Here is a 12,392-nt window from a genome sequence, read left to right on the forward strand (position 1 = left end):
AAGAGCCCAGCGGTGGCAGGAGGCAGGAATAGGCTGCATGCGAACTGATTGCTTCAGGTCCCATTGCGATAGCTGCTTTCTATAGCTCGCTCCGCTCTAACATCTTTGGTTACATCATTGCATGGGAAGGATGGAACAATGCATTACAGTGGATTCCGATTGAAGGATAATTCTAGTCAAAATCCAAACACTGTGTGCATCCCCTGTGACAAAGTCTTTGCTCCTCTTTTTTTGGGATTCGGGGATTTTCCCATTTTTGCATTACATCACATTGCATTTGACCGAAGATTGACCAAGATGTCACGAAATGTCTCACAATTGTAAACATGATGAGAAATGTACAAATTGATTATTTATGTGTTGCTTACCCTCTAGCTATTGCTCTTGCAAATACAAACACATTTAAGTTTTAGTTGAAATTTTGCACTATGATGGAAAAGTACAATTCGCCAGCACAGAGGCATATAATATTACCCATCTTGACCAGCTGTATGACAGTGTAAATAAAAATGAAATGAGATGTTGCATGTTGTATTTTTTCCTACTGGTCTCAGATGATGTGTGCTGAGGAAAAGTGTGTGAAAAGTTAGCTGACCACAATGTTACATAAGCTGTGGGGAAGCACCTGCAATGCCTGTAGGGACATATAATCTATTTTGTTTGAGGCATTTACCACTGTCAATAGACTCAGTAAATGCATATTGTTACACAATTGCAGAATCCATCTTAGGTTACAGTCAGGTAAGAATAGAGTGTTTTCCCAGCAACAGCCAGGAGTGCGACAGTTGAGTCACTCAATAATTACAATGACGACGTCAGATACATTTCTGAACCTTCTCTCTAACTTGCTCTCCTCCCTGATCAGGAAGTAGAGGGGAGTGTGTCTTTCTCCAAGTTACTGATATGTTTTCTAACTTGTTTTCAGATTGTTTTCAGACAAAGACGAAGGCCTGTGTCCAACTGATAAATAATAATGGCGATCTGTTGTTTACCTTATGATATGTGTTCCTTTATTATGGTGTAGGGGTAAGGGTACACAGACATTTTAGAAGTCCGTCATCCATCTGATGGTTCAATAAAAGGGCTTTAAATGTCAAACATTTCCTAAGCCAACCCCTCTTATTTCTCCACCTTGATCATAATCACTTTCATGGGCTCTCTCTGACATAATCCTGACTTTTTATTATATTTGCTTTGACTGAAGGGGACTTCGGTAAACACAATAATTAGCAGATAACAATTTCCAAGCTGTGATATGGTTTTGACAAACCAAAATTTACATCCAATATTACATAGTTTGGCGATGAAATTCTGAGAACGTACATGGACTGTATCCAGGTATGTGTAGTATGTCTAGGTAAGTCAGGTAGTCTATGTTATCAGCTGCTAATATTGTCTGGGTTCTTTTTTTTATCACTAAGTGCTTTTAAAATCAGCCAACATTGATAACATCATTGTATAGATATACAGTCTATGGATAACACAGCCTGTGGCTAAGCAATAATTAGCTTACTGATGCATATTTACAAATAACAAACCATGCTCAACCTCAACCTATAGTCTTCAACTGAGTTTATGTCTGATAGTAGCATGTGATGAGGAGGGAATGGGACTATTGCACCACCTAGTGGAGAGATGAAACAACAGATGCAACCCTAAGAGTGAGTTAAAATGATCTTGCTTTGATGAAGCAAAACCTCAGTTTGTGGTATATTTCTGTAAATCATGTCTTACTTATTCCTTACTGCTCATATCCTCCTCAGATTTAAGATTCAATAGACATGAAATGAACATTGCCATTTAACAAAGGGTGTATGAATACAGTGAGCTATGTGACTTACTGTAATATTACAGGTATGCTACAGTATACCTTACAGCAGAGGTGATTCAATTTGGCCTGGAGTTAAGAAGATTCATAGGGTTTAATGCAGAGCCTAAAATATGAACAAATGTTTGTGTTGACAAACTAGCCAGTCAAACGATGAGTCAAATGATCCGAAGAAAAGAAAAGATTTTAACAGTCACTTCTGTTGTCTGCTACCATCACACAGTGATGTGGGGTTGGTGGTCTTTTGAATAAAGACCTGTAAAGCAGGCGGAACACATTCCTCATGTAGGTCATGGTTAACCTCTGCAGTATACAACTTCAAACTAGCATAGGCCTACATATCAACCCCTACATGTCACAGTTTCAAGTATCCAGCTGTACAAATACCATCAAATAGAGACAGTGGAAAATTTCACTGTAAAGATAAGTCAAATTTTTCTTAATTTCAAAGAGGCAGCCTGACAGGAAAACAGAAATAAACTAAGAAGAAAGAGTACAGTTGTATGGCCAAGTCTAAGAGCCAGAGAGAGGTCTTCTAAGGACAGGCTCTCACTGTTACTGAGTGTTTCATTTTTTGACTGAATGAACAAGACATCATAAAGCAGCTCATGCAGGCACCAGAAATATGCTACACTACACTACACTACACTACACTACACTGCACTACACACACACACACACACACACACACACACACATACACACACACACCATGGTTTGATGAAGAAGGACTAATTAGATGCCATCAATGGTTCTAATACCTCAAACCTACCCATACTCCTTCAGGTTATTGCTAAAGTTGTGATTTATACAGAAGCATAATGCACAGTAATGGATACCGTATGTTGGATGAGAAAGACCAAGGGCAGTATATTTCCACTTGTGAGTCTGGGGTAGTAACTAGGCCAAGTGGTGGTGACACGCGGGAGAAATGTGCTGTACTTCCAGCAAAGACGAACCACAGTGACCCAAATATAGAGGAGCAAAAAAAAACACTCCTGCTAAATCATGCCAAACTCAGTGGTCTAATAAAATGGACGGTTGATGTTTAACAACAAATTCAGTGTAAGATTTCTTTTTGCAAACAAATAAGCAACTAAGCAACCACATTTACAATCCATTTAGCAGTGAGTGTCTTATAAGCTCACCAAACTCTTTTGGTTGTTGATTAGGCCTACACACTTTCTAAACCCTGTAGTAGAGTAAAGGGAATGTCCAGACATGCTACTGCTGTTAATTGCAGCTATTATTCCTAAACATTACTGAATTCTGCAGATGTTATTATTTATTCACTTCGCTGACACTTTTCTAAGACTATCACAAACATCAGGGCCAGTCTCCCCGGAACAAGTTAGGGTTAAGTGCCTTGCTCAAGGGTGGCAGCCGCCAGGGCCGGATCTCCCTATAGGCTTACGCACACTATGCAAGTTGCGTAAGGGCCCCGCAAGTTAATGAAGGCCCCTCCCCTGTCTCCCCCATGTTGCTGACCTAGCCTACCTAACAGGAAGTGAATCCTCTGATCTGTCTGCGGCTTGTTTTCCAGCCTTTCCCAGGCAGAGTACTTTGCAGAAATATAACCGCATTTGCCGAGATGAAACTAGCAGTTTTTCAGCAGAAACATGCAAGGACCCGTTTAAACTAATCGGTGAGCTAATCAGTGATCCATACATTTTAATGGTTTTACAATAGCCTATTTCAGTCAAGGTTCATTGGTTTAGAATTTAGCCTAATGGATTAACTTTGATTTGCGATGCTGCATACTTGACTATAGATGCACATAGTAGGCTAAATTAGGCTTACAGTAGGCCTGAAGTATTAGAATGATAGTTTAAATAGTCAAAGTTTGAAAAAAATATTGAAGGGAATCAGGGGGAGTCAGTCAATTAGCTTTAGCAAGTAGCCTAGACACAGCTGAAGAACAGTCAGCCTCACCAGTCTACTAGCACAACCAGACTACAGCAAGCATCAAACACAAACAGTCCAGACCCTAAAACTGGGCATTTGTAGTTGTGAAGGTGATTCACACACAATTATTTTTCATTCCCCAAAAAGAAATATATTTGGTAACTTCCATAATCTTCCAAAATGGGGTGGGATGATTGTATTGGGAGCACTGTGTGAAGCGCGACTGTAAAAAAAAAAGTTACATTTTGGCCCTCAGAGTTCCGGTAGGAGGGCCCCATGGAGGTCTGAACTGGCACCGGCAGCCGGGAATCTAACCCACAGCTTTTCTGGCTATTGCATGCTAGCCGGTTTCTTAGTCATTACACTATCACAGATGTCTTACTGTATGTGAAAAGACAAACCAGGTTTCCAACGCCTTATATAAGTCTATAAGTCTATAAAAATATATGTCTCTATAAGTCTATTATTTTTTATAGACTTATAGACTTTTTTATAGACTTTTTTTTCTTATAGACTTATTTAAATTATGTCACATTTTTTATTTTTTATTTTTTTTATTTATTATTTTTGATTTCTCCTCCATCTACCCATGTCCTTGATTGCCTAGCCTTTCTGCCCCCCCCCCCCCCCAACCCCCACCCCCAACACACACACTTACATCATCACTGTCATCACTTCACATACATACAACACACTGCTTGCTACAGTAAGCCTCCTCTACATACTTGCTGCACACTGCCCCCCCCCCCCCCTACATACACAGCACATTGTCTTCAGGATCTTCTCCAACACACATCCTCTACATACTTACAGCACACTGCCCCCACCTACACACTACACACACACACACACAGTCACTGCTCCACTCCCCTCCCGCCCACACACACATCTTCACTGTCATCACTCACATACATCATACATACAGTACTCTGCTTGCAATAGTAAGTCCCTGCCCCCCCCCCCCCCCCCCCCCTACATACACAGCACATTATTTCATCAGGAAGCTTCTCCAACACACATCCCCAACATACTTACAGCACACTGCCCACACACACACTACACACACACACACACACACACACAGTCACTGCTCCACTCCCCTCCCGCCCACACACACATCTTCACTGTCATCACTCACATACATCATACATACAGTACTCTGCTTGCAATAGTAAGTCCCCCCCCCACATACACAGCACATTATTTCATCAGGAAGCTTCTCCAACACACATCCCCAACATACTTACAGCACACTGCCCCCCCCCCCCCCCAATACACAGCACATTGTCTCATGAGGAAGCTTCCCCAACACACATATTGCACACTGCCCTCTCCCCACATACACAGCACACTATCCCATCTCCCCTGTCATCCCCCCAACACACACACCAAGACCCCTGGCAGTTGGGTTAGCCCCTTGAGCCGTGGATCTGCCCAAGGTTTCTTCCTTGGTAAGGGAGTTTTTCCTTGCCCCTGTTGCTCTTGGGTGCTCCTTGTTGGTGCCCCCCACCCAATTCCAATCCTCCCCCACCTTTTTTATGCAGCCCTTGCCACTTAATCTACTAAACCCCTCTTCTACTGCACTCTTTACCCCCCCCCCCCCCCCCATTAATGCACAAATAGGCTGACACCAGACATAATTTCACTGCATTTCTTACTTCCAGTAACTATATGCATGTGACAATAAACTTCCTTGTATCCTTGTATGTACATTTGTGAAGGATACCATGCCATTGGTTTACTAGAACCTTTTTATTGCATTGCCGTTAACAGATTTGCATCTTTACAACATACTTTACTACAAATGGTGCCTTCAGTGATTAGCAAATAAACAGAATGTCAGATGTTACATTTCAAGAGAATTTGGTTGGGTAGCTGTTTACAATTTACAGGAAAGGATGTCTGATAGCTAGTCCTTTTTTGAAGTCCCGAAAATATGCTTCCTTCACATTTTAGACCACATATAATATGGCTAGGTAACGTTATCTTGTGCTCATAGTAAACACAGGCTATACATGTAACTCCCAATATAAACAAATAAATAATGTTACTTTTTAAGTAATTCGTCCAATATACATGTGCGTATGTATTACATCATCCTACTTACAAAATAATCAGTTCTAGCATCAAAAGGCAGTATGTTACTCTATTTTGCATAACAATCGATTGGGCAGGGAAAACACAAATCACTCTTAAGGTGTCATTCCATCAAAGAAAAAAATCATACATGAGTGAAGATTCATCTGGTTCTTCATTGGTTTAACATAGCTAAAAAATGTATGTTCTGAAATATTGACAATAATGTTGTGTCAAAAGCACTTAATCGATGAATGATAAGTAGCATGCAAAATTTCCATGAAAATGTGCACATGCACACGTCATTTGCAAATTACAAAGAAAAGTAAACAAAAAGAAAGATCCCAGTGGAGCACACTGTCAGAAGGCCGAGGTTGAGGAAGAATTTAATTCTGGGAGGCTCACTGAGCATCTCTTCAATGTCGACCTTGTCATCTATTTGTGTTTTTTCCCCATCCTTTGCTGGATCCCCGTTGAAACCACAGAACCACTGCAGCAGCCTCACACAGAAGCCTCTCTCTCCTCCTCCACACAAACCTCCCCTGACTTTTCGAGTCGCAGAACGAGCTACTGGGTCAAGGTGGCTGTTTCCAATCGCTAATGCATTTCCATTCATTTTAGTGTTGGAGGCCATATCATCATTATCACCAGTGTATGCCAACGTTTTTGTGTGATCAGTCTCCCCATTGGGGATATTTTCAGTCTCATTCTTAATAACAGATAAGTCCTTGTGAGGTGTACTATTACCATTGCAGTGAACATGGGCGTTGCCTTTCAGCCTGAGAACTTCTTCAGGATCTGTGATTTGGCATTCGTCTCTATTGTGTAACCCCCAAAAGGTGGTCTTTAGGATTTGGTCCTTGCTTGGGGGAGGGGTACACAGGCTGACCACCACTGTCACGAGTCCTGAGATCCAGAACAGCCCAGCAGCCACGTACATGAAGTGGACATCTTTGATGAAGGCCGGCCGAGTGTCCTGCTCATTGCATGGGCCCTCCCTGTAGACAAACGCCAGGACCAGTCGGCTGAATCCCAGAGCGAACCCAACCAGGCCCCCCCAGAACGCACCAGTCTCATTGCATCTCTTCCAGAGCACGGCAAGCAGGAAGAGGGCCGCAATGGGAGGGCTGAGGTAGTCGCAGACCTCTTGGATGTACAGGAACATCTGACCACCTTGCATCTCGATGATCACTGGGACCCAGGCGATGCTGATGACCACCATGAAGGCCACGAAGAGTCGTCCCACCACCAACAGCTCCCTGGAGGACGCGTGCTGGCGAATCATCTTGTAGATGTCGAGGGTGAAGATGGTGCTGGCACTGTTGAAGATGGAGTCCAGGTCGCTCATCAGGGCAGCAATCATCACGGCCATCATCAGGCCCCTGAGGCCTACTGGCATGATGGACATCACTAGCCGCGGGTAGGCGATGTTGGAGCATCCAGCAGGACTTCCACACACCTCCATGCAGTGGTCAGGATTAATACATGCCAGTTCATCTGCAAACAGCACTCGGGATATCATGCCAGGGATAACGATGATAAACATCGGGAGGATCTTTAGGAAACCGGCCATTAGTGTCGAGCCTTTGGCATGGGCGATGTTTTTGGCTGCTAGCACCCTTTGCACAATGACTTGGTCGGTACACCAGTACCACAGAGATGCCGGGGTCTGACCCAGGAGGAAGCCAGGCCACGGGAGGTCTTCATCCAGTGGTCCCCTCAGGACCTGTAAGGAATGTGGCTTGGGGTGTATATGGTGGGCGCAGGTGTCATTTTTGGTGATATTCATCCTGGACATTATGGCATCGGTGTTAGGCTTCGCCAACATGTACTTCACCTTCAATTCCTCCAAGCCCCCAATCTTGTTTAAGCCGATGACAGACAGGCAGAGAGCTCCACCGATCATGAGGAACGCCTGAAGAGTGTCTGTGTAAATGACCGCGGCAAGGCCTCCTGTGATGGTCAGCAGAGCCGTCATGGTGATCAACAGGATGATGGACAGGTAGAGGTTCCATCCCAGAGACTCTTGGATGAACAGAGCACCGGAGTACAGGTCTACAGAGAGCTTGGTGAAGATGTAGAGGATCAGAGAGAGAGCAGCAAAGTAGATCTTCAGCCTCTTGCCTCCGAACCTTTTGGAGAGGTACTCAGGCATGGTGTAGACGCCCGCGTGGATGTAGACGGGGATGAAGACCCAGCCGAGGAGCTGCAGGAGCAGGAGGGCGTTGAACTCCCAAGCGCCCACCGAGAACCCGCTGGCCGCTCCTGACCCGGCCAGGCCGATGAAGTGCTCGCTGCCGATGTTGCTGACAAACAACGAGGCGCCGATGACGAACCAGTTCATGGAGCGGCCGGCAAGGAAGTAGCCACTGACCGTGCTGCGGTTGGCCCGCCACATGGCAAAGATGCCAAAGCCCATAACCAGAACAAAGTACAGGGCCACCACCGCTATGTCTGCTGCCTCCATCACCGCCATCTTGTGAGATCTTGTAATTGATTGCGCAAGCGTTGCGAGGAGGCAGAATAAAGGTGAAACGTTCAAGGTGGTTTTTGGTTGGAGTACCAGCAGTGGTATTGGACCCTTGTCCAAGACTGTATAGCGTTGCTCGGCCACCCATGTACTTTGAGCTTTCACTGACCATGTGTGTTCAGCACATGCAGCAGGTCAGACATCCTATGAAGAAGAAACAACAGGACAGGATTTTAACCAACTGCCGCATTTAAACATAACTCAATAACTCAATTTCAGAAGGAATCACTGATGTCATTTTTACATTTTTTTAAAAAAAAGTTACAATTTAAAAACATTTAACATTTTTACATTTTAACAAGCTAGATACGGATAACAACACATGTCAGTAACTTTGACAGGACTATCAGTCAGATGATGCAACACACAAATAGGAGAAAAAGAAACTCAAGCAAAACCAGACAAAAGTTTCATTACATTTCTTTATGTGTTATTGACAGTTTTCCATTGAATTTGCTGATAAATACATATAAATAATCATCATGTCTTATAAAGTAGAGAATGAGTAGAGTTGTTAATGACATCCTGGACTGCGTTTCAAAATGAGTTAATAATATTCTCAGAGCCATCTCAACCCATCAACTGGGCTGTGCAACAAACATTGGCTGAATGGAAAACTATGTCCTCTTCAGAATGTCAAAATAGATTGCTATCATTTCACCTGTTTCTTTTTTCTGTAACACCCTTTTATTTACCAGTTATTTTCCATGACCAAATTTAACCGCTAATATGTTACAATCACTACACTAAATTAATTCAGGGTAGTCAATCATGTACTTATATCCAAAGACTAACAACATTTTAAGCACTGTTTATTCAGAGTTTGATTTCATTAGACAAGGATTTACTTTAGCTCTAAGAAACAGCTCACCCACAGTCCACAACGGCATCGTTTCTAGACTCACCAATGTGTAGACTCAGTTAGACAAATATATAGACTCCAGAAATAATCAAATGACCATTACGGCAAAGACTCACTTTTTTTAGCAATCTCTCAGCAACAGCACAGTAAATGTGTGTTCTTAGGCTATTTGTTTTCAACAGATGATGCCAGATTTCAGAGCCCATTGAACATGACCTTACAATATTTTACCTTATTCTGAGAACTTACAAAGACTTATTGGGATACAGGGACATAAAAACCATTAAAAAGGCAATGATTTAAGACTTTTGGCTTAGTACAAATGAAAAAAATACATGTTATCACTCAATAACGTGAAAGACATTTTATAATTGATTGCCAACATAAATACAAACTTTGACACATAGGCAATCTACCAGAAAAACAACAAGCAATTCAACACTTTTTAGGTTAAAAATACCTTAATTAGCTCTTAAATGCTAATGTCTTACTGTAGGAAGATGCGTCAAGTTGTCCGTCACTGGGGATTTGCCCATGTGTAGTGCTTACTATTGGGTGGCTGGCAAGTTTATGACTGCTGGAGTTCACCTGACTGTGTGTGTGCCCATGCACCGTAGGAATGGAAATATGTGGGTTCCTATGAAGAGGTCACACCTCCAAAGTGTCACACGTAAACCTGTGTAAAGCTGTGGGTGTGTGAAAGAGACGGAAATACACACACACACACACACACACACACACACACACACACACACACAACACACAACACACACACACACACACGGTGCAATGGGTTCATATCCTGTTAACCTTATAACAGTATAATGTTTTCTGTCTTTGAGGGCTTAAGTTACACAGTCCAATCACAGTGATAGTGACAGGTCAAAACAATCCCTGAGAGCTATAGTCATGTTTTTAAATCAAAAAAATAATTATACTTTTTGATTTAATGTAATGCCAGATATGTTTTTACCATGGTCTAGATGTTAATCTCTAACTGAAACATCCTGTTCCCTTTTAGCAACACCTTAAAATTATAGTGAACTCAGACAAAAAAAAAAACTTGCACGTGATGAGTTGATGCAAACATGCGAAGGAACACTGACCACCAGTATACCCTACTTGTGGCCCGACAAACCAAACAAGTGAATTTTGCACAGCCACAGTGATGTTGCGCTTTTCTTTCGGTTCATCATTAGAAAGTTCCCCTCTAATAACCTAGTGTCTGTTAACCGCTGGACTCATCGTGTTACACATTGATGAAGCCAAGCTCCCACTTTTAGCAACCTGAGGAATGTGTCCTCTCCTCCCATTAGAGATGTTGCTGACCATGAAATGTTGGCTCTGACCCGTGCTGGTTGGTCTGAATCCTAAAACAATGTGTTTTTAGGTCTCTTCCCATGGGCCAACTCAGTCTGACCTTTCAAGTAAAGACTGCACAAGTTACGTGTTTACTGTGAGCTCTGGAAAATCATGTGGTGGACACTTGACCCTAGTGAACCCAAAATGTGACTTTAAATCTTTAACCCGCTTTAATCCTGTGTAAAAATATTCATAAATCTAGTACTGAAAAAATGCTGCTAGGATGAAGAGTAATAGTCGCATTCTTTTGGATGGATGTCCCAGGGCTCCCTTGAGAGATTAAGATCTCAATGAGTCTCTCCTGGTGAAATGATATATCATAAATAAATAAATAAAAAATAGCTGCAATGAATAAAAATTCACTAAAGAAACTGACCCCAGCCAACAGGTGAATCTAATGGGTCGGTCTTGATTCTGGGCCAGGCCTCACTTTGGGTCACAAATGCAACACTAATTGGTTATTGGATTATTGTTACGGTAAAATGACAATTTAATAGATAACCCTTTGCTTTATTCAACGCACTGGGCCTTTGGTTGACCTTAGTTTGATGCCTGGACATATAAGCCACTGATAGGTCTGAATCAACTGGATCCTTTACAATAATGGAATGGTGAAGGACATTTTCAAGTGGCAGTCAAGGGCATTTCTCTGCATTTTCATTTGTGGACTAGGGTATATATCACAAATGAATATGGTCAACATATGTCTCCACAATACTCTTGAAAATAGAATTAAAAGGTAATAGACTAATTGTAAGACTACATTGTATTAAAATATAAAGTCAGCCTGCAGGTTACACAAAATAGGTGTATATGGAGTAATTGCTATAAGCTGCCAAGGGGTGGCAGTGTTGTAATATTTAAAGAAATGCATTGCTCTTACTTCCTGCTTCTTCAAAATCTGAAAAAAAAAAAAAAAATCTTGATTCCTCATATTTTCTTTAATTGTGCTCGGTCATTATTATGTTAAAGGATTTCTTTCCAATGTTGACTTGACACACCAACCATGTGGCCCATGCTATTCTGATTTGAAGATGTTTTTAATTGATAGGTTAAACCAAATTCAATATTTAAAACCAACTATTGTTTCATAATTATGAGCTCTAGGTTTGTACATAATAATTATGTAATGTAACAGATACAAAAAAAAATGTATTTATTGGACTTTTCAGTTAGAAAGAAAATGTGTTGTTAACCATAACTAACTGGGAATTGTAATTTTTAAATTCTTGGGGAAAAGGAGCAAAATAAGTTATAAGGGATATAAAATGTCACTATAGCCTATATGAACCACATGCTACAAGAATGCCAGTGAACAAAGTCACACACACACACACACACACTGTCCCCTTCTCATCCCCAACCCTATCAAACACCTCCCCATGATCACACCAGCCCAACTGAGAGGCCCACTCTCTCAAACATCTATAGATGTCTACATACCTACCGTCACCATGACAACCACAAGTTTCCGTGATGTCGTGACCTCTGCTCAAAGCCATGACAGTCAAGAGGAGGAGCAGAAAGTGTGCTGGAGGAGAGTGTGCAGGCTGTTAGATGGGTACAGGGGGTGAGTTCCAGTTGAGCTTCTATTAACTCCACATCCACCACAGTGGATTCTCTGATCTGACAACAGTGCACTCAGGTGGAAAGGTCCCTTGGGAATGAGAGACATGATGCTTGAAGTCAGTCCTACATGACTACTCTGTCTTCATTTCTCTCTCTCTCTCTCTGGTGGAATATGTGAGAATGGCATTCTTCTGTTCTATGGTAACTTAGTAGATGTATGAGAAAAATGTTTTATAACACTTTCTTTCTATGTAGGGACA

At 42.0% G+C, this 12,392-nt stretch overlaps 1 protein-coding gene across 2 annotated transcripts; it reads right to left on the reverse strand.

Annotated features, from left to right (window-relative positions):
• Positions 1-5,470: 5,470 nt before the first annotated feature.
• On the reverse strand, positions 5,471-9,618 carry slc5a3a (solute carrier family 5 member 3a). Of its 2 annotated transcripts, none has more exons than XM_042081443.1 (2): positions 9,318-9,618; positions 5,471-8,483 (listed from the first exon to the last, which is right to left on the reverse strand). In XM_042081443.1, exon 2 carries the CDS (start codon positions 8,283-8,285, stop codon positions 6,123-6,125), a length of 2,163 nt encoding a protein of 720 aa, XP_041937377.1. In that variant the 5' UTR covers positions 8,286-8,483; positions 9,318-9,618; the 3' UTR covers positions 5,471-6,122. The 2 variants fall into 2 exon arrangements, with proteins under 2 accessions (XP_041937377.1, XP_041937376.1); XM_042081442.1 differs by having other exon boundaries at positions 9,314-9,618.
• Between the last annotated feature and the right edge of the window lie 2,774 nt (positions 9,619-12,392).

The sequence above is a fragment of the Alosa sapidissima genome, chromosome 23, assembly GCF_018492685.1.
Source record: "Alosa sapidissima isolate fAloSap1 chromosome 23, fAloSap1.pri, whole genome shotgun sequence".
NCBI classification, from domain to species: domain Eukaryota; kingdom Metazoa; phylum Chordata; class Actinopteri; order Clupeiformes; family Clupeidae; genus Alosa; species Alosa sapidissima.